This window comes from Micrasema longulum, unplaced genomic scaffold, assembly GCF_059751315.1.
Source record: "Micrasema longulum isolate JH-2025_06_02 unplaced genomic scaffold, ASM5975131v1 h1tg000390l, whole genome shotgun sequence".
Taxonomy (NCBI): domain Eukaryota; kingdom Metazoa; phylum Arthropoda; class Insecta; order Trichoptera; family Brachycentridae; genus Micrasema; species Micrasema longulum.
Window position 1 is genome coordinate 180,248 of NW_028277591.1, and position 19,071 is coordinate 199,318.

Below are 19,071 nucleotides of genomic sequence, written 5' to 3' on the forward strand. Positions count from 1 at the left end.
GCAAATGGGAATTTAATGCTCTGTTGAAGGTATTCAAATTTGATTAAAATTTTATGTGAATTTGACGTTTGCATACCAAGCCGTTTGAAATAAACAGTTTAGCGTTGGCTTGGTAACTATCGATTTAAGTTCCAATGTGAATTTGTCACTGCCACCTCTATCATTGTTTTCTTTGATATCCGCATTATTTTGTTATTTACTTATATAAATTTGTTTTGTTCGTAAATATAATTTAATGTTAACATTATGACGAATAGGACGAATGTACTTTGCTGGCCAGAAGAATACGGCATTCAAATTCGTAGGAAATAGGAAAATTAAGGTATTAGAAGTGAACATGAAACTCTCCACCATAAACGGAAAATTTGTTATTGATGCCAAAATAAACTATCATAGAATTGAGAATAGTCCAGAAGGAGCCTAGAAGCATATTTAAATATATTGGACTGTGTCTAAAAATTCCCATTTTCGCCACGCGCACTTTTGATGCCGTCGCGTAATGTTGCACGATGGGAAAAAATATAATTATAACACAAATGTAAGTGAAAAACAGCAATCTGTTAATTTCTCTAAAATTTTATTGTTCACCCGGAAATATTGATTGACACAAGAGTACATAAGTAAAGGGTCATTTAATAAGAGTAATTGAATTAATGAACTTTTCACTTAAAATATAAAACTTATTTTTTTTTACATAAAACGGATATTTTTATACTCGTATCATGTCAAATAATGTTTGATATTTTAAAGATAAGGTCGGTCAAATGTCCACCACGGCGTTGTTTAATGCAAGGTTCAATTTTCATTACTTCTCACATTAGATGAGCAAAGTAGGTTAAAAAAAGTTTACTACCCTGGCAACTGGCTATTGATTAATGTTTTTTTTATTTTTTTTGGCGGTCTTAGAACGGGCTAAATAACCCTAGACAGTGAAAGCAACTTTGCATAAATTATAATTTTGTGTATGTAATATAATGATAATAATAAATAAATAAATAAATTAGTTCAAACCAAATTTGTGAATGTATGTGGTGTGAACAGTGTGTAAAGCGGCCACTGAAACTAGCCAATGACAGGTCATAAGGTTTATATATTGTTATTTTTTATTAAATAATCTTTTATGGAATACAATTGGCATTGCATTCGACCAAATATTTGAAGGTGCCAATTACCGGCGCGACTTGACAAATATTTTGTTACACGCGACTGTCATTTCAAGGAGGGTGATAATAGCGTGGTACTTAAGTGATGATGATAGCGTGATGGTAACTTGATAAAATCATGATTGTTATAACAACTGTAGTTCCTACTTTGGCAACTTGTAAAATTCAATTCAAAATCAGAACACGCGACAAGCCGTGTCTGGAAGAAACGAAATAATTAAAGATTTATGAATAAAAAATCATTGCTTTGTTCATACATTTATTTTGTGAGGAAGTATATCACACATCTTCTTTAATATTTCTTTATCCACACTCAATGATGCATAGGGCACTGTATTGGTATATCAAATACTGCGAACCTTGTTCACCTTTTACCAATCCAATAATGACAGATATTTTTTTTCGAAATTTATTTTATAATTTTTGAAAATCCAGATTACATTGCCAGTAAAATATTATACAACAGTTTCAAACCACCTTTAACCTTTTCCTCACTGAGCATAACAAAATACACACCATCCGAACGAGGGGACAAAACGATCCAAGTTCATATTTGTAAAGAGAAATCATAATATGTAGTTCGCGGCGAGAACAAACGTGCCGTATATATTTTTTTAAGTATTGGAAATACTGTTTTGATAATACGCAAGTGGCCGTCTTATGGTCCGAGGCCAACGGATGAATGAGGAAGTTCAGTGGTTTTTAAAAAAAAAATATTTGTTACTAGACTGTTAAACTAAGTCAATTTAGAAAAAAAAAAAATTATATATCGTATTATCAGCGCTACGATTTTTTTAAGTTTTGTATTTCTGAAATAACTCCGCGTGTAACGTCAGAGGTTCATTTCCGCTTATTCTCATTCAGTCCTTCCCATTGGTCCAGAAGCGACAAGGAGACCGGAAATTTTCCATAGCTCTCAGATCATAGGTTGATTCACACAAACCAGTGACGTCATTCAAAGTAGTGCGTTTTTATCAACATATTTTTCAAGAAACTTTTATGAAATTTTATTAGATTAAAATTTTAAGTGCCTCACATTTAAGACAAAAATCATCAAAAAATATATTTAGAGCAAACCATTAATAATCTCTTTTTATTAAGTAATTGAGATTACTTCCCCTTATGATTTTTTACATTTTGAAGTTTACATTACGATTTTTTTCCATTTTTAGATTTTTAAGTATTTTTTTACCCTTCGTTCGTAATATTTAAAATGATACTTTAGAATTCCTCTATGAAAAAACGACGAAACTATCTTTAAATAAAGAAATTTTATTAAAAGTTAAAAAAGCTTTCAAAGTTATTTAACAGATGTCAATAAATGTTTGTTCCTTTATTGAGGCATTTCACCGAAATAATATTTACATAATTTACAAATAAGTTACATAATGCATTTATTTATAAATAAAATGTATCAACATAAATAACACGAATAATAAAAAAAATGAAAGCACAATAAAAAGATTTTCTTTTTACATTTATTGGCTTCATTCAACAAAAGAACTCATGGTAAATTATTTTAATAAATTCTTTTAGAATACTTTACCTTACGACTAGACGTTTTCATTCAATCATTTTTCATTTACGGGGCTTATGACTACAATGACTCACAAATGAAGAGCTGAGGAAATGTGGATGTTTAAACATAGGCAGAATAGTGAATGTTACGTAGTTAATTTTCAATGAATACGATTTTTTTCCAAAACTCTACAATGTGGTTTGTTGTTTTTGCCTGCAATAGTTAAAACAATGCAACAACAAATAAACAGGATTTTTTTTATTACCATGTTTTTTTAAGATCGAAAGATTTCTCAATAAAGTGTAAGAGCAATTCACTAAATCGGTATACTTTTTGAAAAATATTTTTTACTTTTTAAGTTTTTCGTCAATAATTTAAAGTATGTTTTGATCTGACAACGGCCGGTCACTTGGGCCCAAAACGCAATGTGTATGATCATATGAGTGGTTCCCATGAGAAAAAAGGGTCCGTAAACGTGTTAGTGCCATTAAATTTGATATACTATGTAAAATTGAATAAAATTTGTTCAGAAAAAAAATTATTGGTTAAATAAAATGAAAATACGCTCTTAATTATTTTCAGTCGGCAGTTTTATTTTTCAGTTTTATATGTACATTACATAAATTAATCGTAATTTCTTAGTTCATAATTATATACAACTAATGTCTAGAGGCGTCTGTTTTTAAGGCCAGTGATTTATTTAATAATTTGAGAAAAAAAAACAAATTTGTTTTATTTTGTGTATTTAAAATTTAACGAATTTCAATAGGCATAATTTAATATAAATTCCTCCTCCTGGACGGGTATTTCTGCATACATCGTTTATCATCAACAAATTGTACTTTTGAAAATGCAATACGGAAAAATTACTAGTTTAAGAGTTTTTTCCCACAACAGTATTTACCTAATTACAATTTGCCAAAATATTTTAAAGTTAAAATCTATATTAGAGGACCTCTGTTTCCTGAGTCCGAAACACTAGCCACGGGACTACAACCTGATTCTGATTCTGATCCTGAACCTGAACCTGAAACTTCCATCGTTTCATTCTATACGTCGGTCGTTATGTTTATTTTTTCTTTTCCATTGTTAACAAAGATATATAATAAAAATATTGTGACCTCACTGGGGTTTACCCGTGCCAAAGAAACTTAACAATATACTTTTTTTTTAAAATATTTTTAAAAGTGAGAATAAACAAACAATACCTAATACAGGAATAATTAAAAAATGTTCCAGACAGTTTTAAATACTACGTATTTAAGTTTATATTTAATTTATGTACACCTATATTATTTATATATCAATATTTACTAACATTAGTTGAAATTTGTAATATTTGCACAAAATCATGTGCTTAAATTTTTTTATGATTTAAAATAAATAATACATATAACACCACAGCACCAGACGTCGAAAGGGAATTGTTTTGATAAATACATTTTTAATGTTTTTTACACAATAGTAACGATTTTTGTATTTTTATCGTCCAATTATCGTCGGTTCATCGGCCATCCCAAGTTCTTCAGTCAATGCTTTGTTTCCTTTTCGTTTTCTGGAGTAAAGCATAAAGCAGAAACCGGCGAAGCCATTCATGGTCAGGACCGCCCAAGCCAAATAAAGACTGAACCCGTACCTGTAATAAAACGGCAGTATTAATTACAGAAAATTTTATTTTAAATATTATTTCAATAAATAAATAATAAACAATCACAACTCCACTATTTTGAGAATTAAACTACTGACGCTGTCTACAGAGGGTGGAATACGAACACTGTTGGCTTATGTATAAGTCACTGCACAAGTACTATGCATTCTAGATTCATTGTCAGACGTCTTACGCTTAGATCAGCTACGTCTTCAGCCTAATTAATAATTCATCTCTCAGCGACCAGCGCGTTAAATTCAGGGAACGCGTATTTGCAGCTGCAGGCCCTATGGCATGGAATGCTCTTCCTGCAGAAGTCTAAAATTGTGAGAGTAAACTGCTGTTTTGGAAAGAAAACTCAAAACACACCTGATCTTTAAATAATTTTAATAAACCCTTACCATGCGATGGCAAAACAACTATTTTTATTAACATTTTACAACAGAGATGAAGAAAATTTAAGAGAAGGTAATATAGAAGTTTTTTTACTTAATTTTTTTTAACTTCAACTTTATTCTTGACTTATTCTTGCCCTTTATTCTTGAATATTTTCATATAAAATCATTCATTCTAAATTCATTTGTTGCAAACTCCCGGATTCAATAAATATTAATATACCAACACGTAGAACTAAACAAAATAGTCTATATTATTGTCACCCTTCTCAAACCAACAATCTTTGTCACTCACCTATACTGTGTATGCACAGACTAGGAAACGAATGTACCTCTCATATTGTCATTTTTAACTCGAGTCTCTGTGAATTTCAATCATATCTTTATAAATATTTAAGATGTTCTGTAGTATGGATTAACGAATTACTTGCAAAAGCTACTTATGCTAATGATCTAGTGTTTATTCATTTTATATATTTTGTATTTATTTATTTTATTTTATAAATTTATTGCATACAATTATATTAAATTATATTACATATTAAATAACAGGGAATCTATATAAAACTAATGAATAGAAAATGTAAACGGAGTACATACATACATGTATATAAATATTTCTTGTTATTTTTCTTTTTCTTTTTATACCCATGTTTTCATTTTGTTTTTCAGTTTTTTAATTTTTGTATATCTAACGAACTCATTATGTTGTTATATTTTATATTGTAAAAGGCACTTGTGCTGTATAATAAATAAATAAAATAAAATACATATTTTCAGACGCATTAAATTCATTACCACAGAACTAGTCAATGCACCGAACTGTACAGTTATATTATAATGAAATACTATCGGAAATAAGAGAACAAAAAAAAGTTCAATTAAATGTAAGTTAAAAAACATGTGTGTAGCAGATAAGTTAGCACTTAAAAAGTAATCGTATTTGGGTTGGTTTAAAAAAAATATTTTTTGTGGGTTTTCCAAAATTATGAGTTAATGATTTTTTGAACGAAAATCATTATATTAAATATTTTTATTTTTTTTTACAATGAGCAAGTACTTTTATTAAGTAATTTAGCATCGAATTTACCCTTGTGTTTCTGTATTTTTTTCTCGGAATTATTTTTGGAGCTTTGTTTTGTAATATGGTGAATTTGTTTCAAACGTTTTGTTCTCGGCAATATTTTTCGTGATTGCTTTCAAGAGTACATATATCGTTTAAAAATGTTAATAAATAGTATATATTTTAATGATAATTAGATATAAGTTAATATTACGACATTCATGTATTATGTTTATTGTTATTTTAAGACTGAATAAAAAAATATCGCATAGGTTCGCTTTTATGAAGCCCCTCGATGTAACACCTAATATAACCAAAAGAAGCGTATTTTTGTACTAAATTTAATTCTTCTTAAAATATAAGTAAAACAATTATTTTTGTTATCGCAAGCTTAGATTTGATTAAAATGATATACGGAAACGGCGGGTTTTCTTTCCGAAGCAGCACTTGTAATTTATTTTTTATACTTGTTGCGCAACATTTACTATAATTTTGATAGGTTGATTTACTAGGTTGCCGCGTTAAATTTGTTACCTACTGAGCCCTAATTTAAATGTTGCAATTATACTAATGTGGGTAAAAATTTTTTCTTTCCGGCCCAATAACAACTGAACTGTCATCGAATAAGCATGTGATCAAGGTATTTTCAGCGCAATCGTTCTTAATAAGCCATTTTAATCCACTGTGTAGTGTTATCGCTTGAATCAATAACCAAGAAACCTGCAAGTGCCGATCTGACCACAGGAAATCTGATAGAGCCTGCCGCGAGAGAAGTTCAAACATTAATGTTGGAAGAATCCCATTATAATGTAGGTAATTGCATTAAGTTGTTTTGGGGTTCGGTGGAAAAGTATATGAAAGTAACGCAGTAGCAACGCCAAAATCCGGGAACCAGCAAAACCTGAAAAATTCGAACGTTTATCTGCTATCTCGCCAGAAAGCGGTGCGATCAAATACCTTTTCATAATTAAAAGGAAAAGCTTCTTTTATTGAATGAGATGGTAAATAGGGCCACAAAAACTCTATGTTTTGTTATCAGAACAACAAGAGAGTTTAAGTCTGTTGATGCATTAAAAATATTATACATGACCCTAGTAAGAAGCCAGTCAGAATATGGGTCCTCAGTTTAGTCTCCTCATTATGTTACCCATATAAACAGTGTGGAGAAGGTCCAACACAAGTTTTAAGATTTATAAATTTCAAATTATACATTCCGATTGAAGAGCTTAACTAAAAATGTTTAATGAAGCAGTTTACATTAATATGTCTTAGTGATAGAAGGGAAATTTCAGATTTAGTGCTGCTTTTCTAGTTATTAAATAATGTTCTTGACAGTCCCAAACTTTTAAATTGTGTGAATTTTTATGTGAGACGGCGCGGCGTGAGACGAAACAAAATACTTCTTTTGCGGTTGATTTGCATAGTTCAAACTATGCCAAATACTCACCTATTCCACGGTTCCACATGTTAGCAAACAAACATGGAAACTTAGATTTATTCAATTTATCTTTATCCCAGTTAAAATCATTACTTTTAATTCACTTCTTTTCTAAATTATAAAAATATACTGAGTGTTTTACTTGTTATACTGTTCATACATCGCCTCTGTTACTTCAATACTTTTTTATTTAAACCCTTTTTTTATTGTTCATTTGTCGCTTACCTATGTTATAATTTCTTATTTAATTTTTCTTTATTATTTCCTTATTTTATATATTGATTTTTTTTTATAGTCTTTATTCAATAAAATATACACATTATTACAATATTAATACATTATAAAAAAAAACAAAGTATTAAGATATATTGTAACGATAAGTGTAGGTTGAAATAAATTATTTGGTCCCAGTTGGGCGACATTATAGAGGTAGGTTATCAAAAACCAATAAGCAAATTTTTAAGATTTAGAAGAATAATGCAGATAACCAAATAAAGTACCTACAAACAACTTAACTTTCACCAGTTTCGCTCAATCGGCAAGAACATGAGAATTCTCCAAAATAATAAGATTATGTTGTATAAAATTAATTTTATGAACGGAATAAAAAAAACGTTATATATAAAATACCTTACTGTAAAATGGAACAAATATGACTTAAAGATCTGGATTTTATGAAATAAACAACTCGTTAGTGAAATACAAAATTTTAATAAAAGAAGCAATTCTCTACAAATGTTACAAGATTAGTTAATATAAAAAAATCAGAATTCTGCCTAGCTAATATGAATAGATGGTTGACAATAAATTTATCCAAGAAGCAAATATTCGTTACAATAAAAATGACAACTGAAGTAGATTCTTGATTGTTTTCTTCTCGAGATGATATGAAATAATGTTGATTTTACAAAATAAAATCCGCAGATAGAACTCGATATGCGACGTCTTCGGTTGATATATTTTTAACTCATGGTTGGCTCAGTTGATGATTTCCCAGAAGATTGTTTGTCGACATTTTAATTAAGTAAATGATCGTCTGCTTCATTGCATTTGTTCATTTGTGTCTCATGATCTTGAAGAAAACTTTAAAGTCTGACACCGACTTTTCCAGGTATTTACGAATAAACTTCGTAATAATTAGTGATCCATTCAAATCATAGAGTAAATATACTACATCGTAAAATCTTTATCATCGGACAAAGTAGATAAAAGGTGGAATAAATAAAAATAGAACAAGGTGGAAAAATGGAAAAAGATAAAAAAAGTAGAAAAAAGGGAACCTGTATAAAATACAAGCTCATTAGAATATGATCTCTCTCTACAAGAACGTTCCCTTTCTTGAAGGACTACATTTTTAAAATGTGCGGTCGCATCTCTTTGAGTCCTTGCACGACAGCTGGACTGTTTGTCCCGAATTTTAAAAAATGGAAAAGGAATTTATTTTTAACACACGGATATCGTATGGATGAGTTACTACCGCGGCCGTCAGATGGCGCTAAATTAGGCAACATAGAATTATAATCTAGTACCAAAATGCTTTCAAAACGGGGAACGTTGGACTTGTTTTTTACAACGTTACAATATTTTGTCCCGATAAACTATTCAATAATAGTTTGTCATTGGGTGCTCAGACATTAGTTTTAATTAATAATCAAATAAGAAGAGTACAAACATAATGCTGTTTACGCATAAAATAATAAACATAAAAAATAGTTTAAAGAAATACATATTTTATTTTATTTTACTTGAATATAAGAAAAATAAAATAAACACATTTATAAATAGTGTGTGCTCATAAATGTAATCAAACCAAGATAAAAAATAAATTAAACAAAGCAAAGTAAATCGAGATTTTCAATTCATATCTACAGAAAAAAAAAGAAAATTAGAAGTACATTTGAAAATTAAGATCTAAAAAATGTAAACGAAATAAGAAAGAAATAAAAAAAAATTTTAACCTAAGAAAGTAACAAAAATGTATTCAATGAGAGATAAAAATAAATGTTTTACATAAATAATAAATCAGTATAGGAACGTTCTGTCATTTCATGCAACTATATTTTTTATACTGTGTTCAGGTGTTTTGTTTTATTATAATTGTTTTTCAATATTATTTTAAACATTGTTAAGGGCGTAAGCCGTCGAAATAAATAAATAAATAAAGTTTTTTTTTCTGATTTATTATTATAAATGTTGAAAAATACTTACGAATGTGTAGCCCCCTTGGGGTGGGTGTAAGACAGATATTGTTTTTCGTAATCTACGGACGATATAAGAACTTGAATGACAACTAACACAGTCGCAGCTGAAAGAAACATTTTACAAAAGGATTAGAATTAAAATCAATTTTATTCGAATTGCAATTTTCTCATCAATAATCATATAAGTCAACAATATAATATACATCCATCGAAATGCGTTTATCGTAAGTACTATATACTTCGTAAGCAGTACTTACTGAAATTAACATATTTGTAAATTTTTTATTCAAAAGTTTTTATTATGACGAAAAAATTTTTTTTACATAAAAACGTAAAACAGCCCTATAAAAGTAAAACTGAGATAAAAGTATTTTTGTTTTAAGTGTGAAAAATTTAATTTACACTACATGAGTGGCTTGTTGGGATTTTAGTGTGAGTAAATATAAGTCGGCCTTGTGGTGTAATGGTCGGCGCGTTTGCCTACCATGCAAGAAGTCTCGGGTTCTTACCTTCATGTAATAAAAAAATGGACAAGATACGCTGCGATTGGTTTACCAATGCAGTGCCCTACGCAGGTGCGGAAAAGGGAATGGTAATGATGAAATATAAGAAATTTACACTGTTTTTTAACATGACGAAAGAAAAATGACAAATACTCTATGCATTCATTGTTTATAATTTATACGTTTACGTTTTTTATACAGTATTTCATAGATTTTTATTACTTTAAAAATGTGAAAAAAAATAAAAAAATTCCCCATTGTGAATTGCAATTTAATGATAAAAAAATCTACGTATAGATAAATTTTTAAATTCAAATTATTGTTATTTATTATATAAATAAAACACGAGTGATACTTTAATCCACAAATTTGGAATATCCAGTGACCGGTTTCATCGAAATAAAATACTTAAACTCATTAAAATAGCATTATATCAATTCATTAGTTAACCCATAGAAAATTTGTTGATAATGATCCTTAAGATAAAAATAACTTTATTTAATTTACTTACATATAACTTTGAATTATGTATCCTTACCTCTGTTCTGTATAAATACATTTAACTTTTTAATAAAGATACCAGTCTCGAAGATGTCGCGAAAGCGATGAAACCGGTCACTGGATATTCCAAATTTGTGGATTAAAGTTTCACTCGTGTTTTATTTATATAATAAATTACTATGAACTTCCATCAAGAATTTTCTCTTACAAACTTAAATGTTTCAAATTATTGTTGATTTCATTATTCTCTTAAATATGTACATATATATGTTTATTCTGTGGCTTAGATCTAGAAGTGCCAATGTCCGATTTTATATATTTTTCCCACCATTTTGCAGAGGATCAATGGCAATTATAAAAACACACATAAGCTGTAATGTTTTTTTATTCATATTCGTTAGTAAATATGTCAAACAGTTCATAATAACGCCACAAAATGACTAAATAAATTCTCTCTTTGTAACAGGTCACGTTACTTGTTACTTTGCAAAGCCGAATATTTTGATACTTTTGATGTCTAACATTGTCGTTTTACAAAGGACGATCATCGTAACCTGTGCGTTCGTTTGTTCGTGATTTCCAGCCAATGAGAGTCGTAAGTCGCGCTCCCATTGGTTGAAAGACATGGACATTGGAGCTTAAAAATCCATGCCACAGAACTGGGAATATAAATAAAAACGTAAAATCCTCTGTTTTGTGGTAAAGAATGCAATGTTTTAAATATTATTAAGGAATTATTTCCATTATGTTAAAATATCTATGAAATAAAATATATTTTATGATATCCGCCACAGATATCAAATTTCTAGGACGTCGGTCCTAGAACTTTCAGATTGGTGGTTGCATCACAAGTACTCGCCTATCCCTAGGTTCCACAGCTATGGTAATCAATATGAGGACAAGGCTGATATATTCAGTTCTGGACTCAATAGACGAGTTTAATTTTTTTTTCTCTCGCAATATAATTCTTAAGCTTTTTTCTATGTTTTTTTTTGCTTTTTTATATTTATGTATAAATTTCGTTATAATTTTTGGTTACCTATGTGTAATTATTTGTAACTATTATTGTAAGTATGCAATTAAAAAAATATATATATATTACGTATTTAAATATGTACATATCGCTAGCCCAAAGCAACAGTGAGATTTCTCTGAAGAACATGTTCTGAGTTAATCGGACTTTGATTTGTTCTCAAAGTCTGCTGAATTCAATTATTTGAAATAAATCATGAATACTTTATTTTCATCTTAGATTTGCTGATGAGAAAATAGTTATAAGTGAAAGAATTGATGAATTGAGTTTAATGATTAACGAATTGCAAAGGGTTTCTAGTAAAATTGGTCTGTATATGAACATTATAAAAAGAAAATTTACAAGTCCAAAAAACAAGATCATCACTGTTAACAATAAAAACCTCGAAATTGGAGATAAATATATATTTCTTGGACATAAGATAAAATTGGGCAAAGAAAATCAAACGGCGGAACTGCCAAGAAGAATAGGAATGAGTTGGGCTTTTGGAAAACTTAGACACATACTTGAAAATTAAGAGATTCCGATTTGTCTTAAAAGGAAAACATGTGAATTATGTATATTGCCAGTGGACTACATATGCATTAGAGACCATGGCCCTTACAAAAAAGGAGAAAAGCTCAAATGCATACAGCGATCCATGGAAATATCCATGCTTGGATCCTAAGATACAGAATAAGAAATGATGGAATTGGGAATAGTACCAGAACAGCGGATATCATGGATCGCGCAGCAGGACTGAAGTGGCAATGAGCAGCAAATGTTGCGAGGCAAGACCCCACAGGACGGGTCACTAAAATTTTAAGTTGGAGACCTTGGAAGAATAATCGAGACGTCGGAAGACCTAAAAAAAGATGGTCCGACGAAATAGCTGCTGTGGGGGGTAAAAAATGGCTGCAAGCAGCAACCGACCGGAAAAAGTGGAAGGATATTGAAGAGGCCTATATCCAGTGGTGGAGGACAGAAGGCTGAAGAAGGCGAAGGAGAATATTTTCACAAAGATTAACTATTTAACGTCGATGTTCTATTATTTGAAAACATTGATTTATTTAGTTTATTAACATATCTGCACGTGAATCTCAAAATCAGAAATTTCTTGTTTATCTCACTGTTGCTTTGAATTAGCGATATGTATTTTTTTTCTTCAATATCGGATGTTCCTTCCTATTTTTACCTGTAATGAAGTGTATTCCTCCTGCTAATCTCTTGAACATGTATCTTGGATTCATGAAGGTATATATGGAGAATCCAAACCCCATACACATTACGAATAAACTGATGATGGCAAACGATACCTCCGTTCTGCTATAATCTGTGGGAAATGTGTATAAAAATCAATATTTCAAGGAGTAAAAACGAAATATGGCCGACAGAAGCTTCCGTACAAATTAACAGACCGGAAATACCGCAACAACGGAACTGTTAAAAAAAATAATTCATCAAGCAATAACAAATATGTAAAGACATATGTGCATTAAGGCGTTATATCGCAAATATTTTAGTATTTTTTTGAAGATTTTATGTAATTCATGTAAAAATGTACACTATTAAAAAGTACGAGTAGCAAAAAACTGATTTTGAGAGCGATCATTCGCATCTTCATAGATGTTATTTTATTAATAATTATACTAGTGTTCATACTTTAACCCCAGATTTCTCTGCTTTATGATTTTGTCACATAACACGTGTATCCAATCATGTCAATAGGAAAATATTACATACTACGAATACTGATAAAAACATCTGAAATAGAGTAAAAAAATCAATTGAATTTTAAAAATCCAAATGGATACATCGTTGTTTAAATCAAAATGAACTTTGTGGAATAAATTATTAAATATATAAATATTAAATTACTCCCTCCTTTATAAGCCTCCTCACACCCCTGTCAGTACCTAGATTTTTTATTTCTATATATTAATATTCAATTTATAATAACGACTAGATGGATAGATTTGTGCCCTCCAAAACTAGTAGTGTTTTGAAATAAACCCAAGCGGTCTAAAAACAAAGTGTTTTATCAAATTTGTATATATTAAATCAATATGGATATTGTGGAGAAATGTTTTCATACATATTTAAAAAAAATAAAATGTTAAATATATATCTTTACAAAACGCAAAACGTTTAGTCTTGACAATTGTGACGCCAAGATGCGTGATGATGATACATTTAAATTTAAACAGTCACAGAAAAGTTCAAAATTTAACTGAATTGTGTCGTATTCGAGGCGTGGCCGATGCAATGAACCGGTTTAGTGGGAATTTAAAATTATAAATAAAAATAAAAATTGCTATACAGTATTTCATAAACCCTTATAATATTTTAATTTAAAAAAAAACACTGTACTTCTCTATAGTAACATTGAAAAATCGAACTTTTTAACATAAGCGTTTTTTTTTCAAATCCCACCTTAAAATAAAGTTTAACATTTCAATTAGGTATTGGAATTAAATAAATTATGATCACTGAAAACTAACATAATTTCATTTAAATTTATATAATTTTGGTACCTGTAATATTGAATACTAACATAAGTGTGACATAAGAATGACAAGCGCCGTGACGCAGTTGGTTAGACGGCTATCTGTGAAACTGGCGTCGCGGGTTCGATTCCCGTCAGTTGCAAGAAAAAATCCAAGAAAGATTTTTTCTCAATTGGCCTGGGTGTTGTGGTGAATTTTTCATTACCTCCTTCCATATCCCTTCTATCCCACCTACTGACAAGCCTCAAAAAAGAGGCTTAGCGGGTTATTCCTTAAAAAAAAAAAGTATACTCGCATAAGTTAGTTATAAGAACCGCCAATGCGCTCTGTCGCAGAAGAGCATGTAATCTAGATTATATCTCTCGAGGATATTTTCATAATTCAAATAATTTCTCGGTCATTTTTTTGTAAAACGTAAATGGGAGCTAGATTTTCAACTCTAGCACTGTAGCTACAAGACGTTTTGGATGTTTATTGTACAGCAAAATCAATAAATTAAAAGTATTAAATTCATGTTATCTTACTAATAATGGCAGTGTCTAATGATGGGTCTGAGTTAACGCGTTGATCCGTTGGAAACATTTCGTGATATTTGCATCTTCCTGTAAAATAAAAATAAAATACATTTAAAAAAATACATTGAAAAATCAAGGAACCCACAAGTAAAATTAAAGTAATTTTAAATGGTACAGTGTTAGACATCAACTAATTTTATTTGGTTATTTTTTAACTAAAAAAAAAATATCCATACAATTATAAACAAATGATTGTAAATACTTATTTGCACCACAACAGGCCAATAAGCCTGATTTCTAGAATTGAAACGGATATCCGGTTACTACCTGGTATCCGACATTATTTTACTATCCCATCGGATACCGTATAGTAGCTAAAAATCTGTCGGATACCCAATATTCATTTAACTATCCGGCGGATACCTAATGCTCATTTAATTACGAATATTTTGTGAAATTGACGCCACTATATTGATTTTTTGATATCGACCGCGTTTGAGAAAAAGAAAGTTACCCTTGTTATTAAAAAAACTGTATTTTTTTTTAAAAAATTCAGAATACACCCTTGAAAAAGAATTTAACCAGAAAATAAAAAAAAATTACCAACAATCAATATTTAGCTAAGAAATTCCCCAAAACTATTTAAATTATTTATCAATTTAACTTATATACCATATTGATATGCAACTCATTGATCGATAAGTGATCATTAAAATTTTGTATCATGAAAATGTTTCAGCCACTTTTGATATTATAAACATTAAAACATTCGTTTTTATTTATTATAGGAATTTGAGTACTGGGGTGTTTCAAGTGTTTTATCAGACAATGAGCCGGATATCCGGCTAACCGGCTGTTCGGTTTAGGGGCTTGACGGATATATGGTATCCGGCCAAACTACTATCCATTTCATCGCCACTCATTACATAACAAGGATTGTTGCACAAAAGTCCCTGGCTTGAGAAATCTTTTCACCGGGAATCGAATCCGGAACCTTCGGTGTGTGAGTCGCTATCGTATATCTACTAATACAAGTACACTTAATTTTTTTTTGTTACTAATCAATTATTTTTAATTCTATATTGATTCAATAAACAAAACATTTTCTCAAAAAATCTGAAAAATATTTTCTTTTAGTAAGTTATTATTTATTTTATTTCCGACCGGTTTTTGAGCAACTTAGCGCTCTTTTAGTATACATTGATAAAGAAGCGCTTATTAGGTTAGAAAACGCTCAGTAATAAAATTAATTCAAAGTTAACTTATCACAACACAGATGGAGAAAATTAAATAGTTAGGTAATATAGAAGTCTAGGCATCTACAGAGCTTATGACCTATCATTGGCTGGTTTATGTGGCCACTTTACAAACCTCAACAAATAAAATAATCGAATGAATATAGATACTGAAATACAGATGAAATAGTCAATGTTATACTGTATGTAGAGCGGCCACTTTTTTGTTTTTATAAATCGTTTTGTCATCGCTTATGTCGGCCTCGTGGTATAGTGGTCAACGCGTTTGTCTACCATACAAGAAGTCTCGGGTTCGATTCCCGACATGGTTGAAATTCAATATTTGTTTTAAAAAGATCTTTTTACTCTAGAACATTTCATAGTACCTGAACTGGTAGCTGAAACGTAGGACTGATCATCTTACCTATATACTGTTCAATGTGCCGTGTCACTAAAATTTTCATTATACGTTTTTGACATTAATTTTGTTTTAATTTACTCAAAAATAAAACTTGTTATCTACATTCAACAAATGAGAAAATTGAGTGGTCTTTTATATATTTTTAATTGTTAAATAGACTATAGTGACAATACCTTTTATTTATTTTCATATATCGTATTATCAGCGCTATGATTTCTTAAAGTTTGGAATTCCTGAAATTAATCCGCGTGTGACGTCTCAAGCTATCTTCCGCTTCTTCTCGGTTAGTTCTGCCGATTGGTCCGCTCACGGCAAGTAAACCGAAAAATCTTTCACAACTCCTTTATCATTGGTTGATTCATATGAACTAGTGACGTAGTTCAAAGTAGTTTGTTTTCATTAAAATATTTTCAAATATTTTTTTCGTCTATTTTCAAGAAACTTTGCCGTAAAATTAAATTCTCTAACTTTTACCGCGCGTAAGAAAACATTTTTTTTATCCAATTTCCCGTAGGGCTGAAGTTCCTCATTTCATCGTTTGAACTGAAACAATACATCCAATACATTTTCAAAGTTACAATCATAAATAAATAATGCACATATGGCTGATAGAGTCGCTCATTTGAAAAAACATTCTATGGTTATTCACCACGAAGTTAGCTACATATTACAGCAACACAACGGACCATAAGTACTTCGGTCGAAAATCGCAAGCGCCAATCGAAACCATCCGTAACACGTTTGTTGTTGAGCTAAAAACTTTTACTCTATGAAATAGATTAACACATTACAACAGGGATGGAGAACATTTTAGAAAAGAGAATATGGAAGACTAGGTATTTATAGGGCTTATGACCTGTCATTGGCTGGTTTAAGTGGCCCCTTAATACCATAACCCCTGTATAACATTCGCCATTTCGTCAATTCTTCCATCTGTTGATTTTAGGGAAGTTAAACAGTTGAAACCTTTATGATAGTGAAGAGATTCATCTAATTTTATAATTTAAAAAAACTAAAGCTTTGAATTAAATATATACTGCAAATAAATCCTGTTTTTATAATAGCAGGATATGTTAATCTTGTTTTTCTTTTCATGGTAATGAAATATTTATGAAGAAAAAAACATATCAAAATTTAAAATAATGGTCAAGACATATGTGATAATCAATTTACAAATTAAATATATTTGCAATGTTATTATTAGAACACACATAACAATATGTATGATATGTGCGCCCTACTTTAAGATTTAAATAATAATAATAATAACATATTTATATTACTATAAACTTATAAATTAATTTAAAAGGAATGGCCCACGCTTGACGCTAAAGTCTTATATCTTAATTTTAAGATGTATTTTTGTAATGATAATTCTTTATAAATGTATGGAAAAAAAACAAATGAATAAAAAAAAAAAAAAAACTACATACTAAGCAACGCCTGGAATCAATTTTCCAATTCTGAAACTTCTCCTTGGACCAGTAGTTTTATTACAATATTTTGAGTTTGTCCAAATGTTTGTAGACAAAAGAACGGATTTCACCCCCTTGGGAGTCATAAAGATTAACAAATTACAACAGGGATGGAAAATATTTAATGGAATTGAGCTAAAGCTTCTCTTGAGAGCCCGAGGCTTACTCTGAGATTATAATGTAATTAAAGCATATTCTCATTATAAGCGTTAGCATTATTTTCATGTCGTCACGTCCGATCACGTCAAAATTCCACTAGAGAATGAAGGCAAGGAACGTAACTAATAACCCACCAATTTAAATGCCATATATTACGCGCTTGTAACGTGTCTATTTGATTAAACGCCACTGCCCTTCGTTTTTATGACATTAGATTTCATAACGGTTATCAGATAATAATTAATTATTGGCAATACACGAGGTGTTTCTGCGCTATGTGGGTTAGCATGGCGGCAATCAATAATTTATTTTATGACGTAGTCAATTTACACCCCCGTTAATATGAGTCACAATCCCTTGTAGAAATTTCGAAGCCCCGTTTAGTTACGAAATAACGAAACTCAGAACCAAAATTGAATCATTATTATCGTCATTTACCTTTCTGCATCAAGTTGTGCATAAGGCACTGCATTCGTAACACAATTAAAAAATAATTGGATTAATTACCTTGAGAAGTATTGAAAATATAAAATTATTTAAATTAAAATGAAAGAATTACATTAAACACAGTTCTTTCTAATTCCCATGCTGTATTGATCAATTTTCGTAATTATATTCTCGTATAAATAATTATGAAAATAGGTTAAATGCTGTCGAAATGCGATCTCTTAGGCAAATGTGTGGTGAAACGATGTATGATAGGTGCACAAATGTCAAGATCCGTGAACTATTTATGCTGAGACTTGCATTATCGACAGAATCAAGAAAAGGGTTCTGCGTTAGTTTGAACATGTAGAGCGAATTGACAGCAAAAAAACGGCTAAAGGATCTACGATGCGAATGTTGATGGATGCGGAAAATGAGAAGGACCGAAAAAAACATGGCACGATCAACTTCATCAAATACTTGAAGATGGACATGTCAAAAGAAGGAATAATCGGCGTGCGTGCATAAGAAGATGAATGTAGAGGAATCGAGGTCTGTATGCAAAGATAGAGTGATATGGCGTTCTATCCTCTCCATCTATCCCTACGGGGAAATAAATATTTTTGTAAGTGTTTGTGTGATAAAAATAATCGTAAAATAAACTCTTTCTCTAAACACAAGCGTTTTGGTTCGTTAATATCGCATTGGTACACCATTTGCAGCAAATCTCGATAATTTTTGTTACGTGAAGGTAAGATGATCAGTCTTACCAGTCCAGGGACTATGAAATATTTTGGTGTAAAAACACCCTTTTATATAAATATTTCATTTTAACCATGTCGGCAATAGATCTTGAGACCTCTTGCATGGTAGGCAAACGCGCTGACCAT

At 30.3% G+C, this 19,071-nt stretch overlaps 1 protein-coding gene across 20 annotated transcripts in view; it reads right to left on the reverse strand.

Moving 5' to 3' along the window:
* Positions 1–3,257: 3,257 nt before the first annotated feature.
* LOC148281954 (uncharacterized) overlaps positions 3,258–19,071 on the reverse strand; it is a 72,309-nt gene continuing 56,495 nt past the window's right edge. For 12 of the 20 annotated variants that reach the window (XM_088225858.1, XM_088225852.1, XM_088225854.1 and 9 more), the window contains 4 exons: positions 14,475–14,552; positions 12,639–12,776; positions 9,435–9,531; positions 3,258–4,318 (listed from right to left, as the gene is read on the reverse strand). In XM_088225858.1, the coding sequence (XP_088081984.1) occupies positions 4,165–4,318; positions 9,435–9,531; positions 12,639–12,776; positions 14,475–14,552 (467 nt within the window). In that variant the 3' untranslated portion in view covers positions 3,258–4,164. The remainder of the gene's footprint in view (positions 4,319–9,434; positions 9,532–12,638; positions 12,777–14,474; positions 14,553–19,071) is intronic. The other 8 variants (XR_015822214.1, XR_015822216.1, XR_015822213.1 and 5 more) reach the window with 1 other exon arrangement.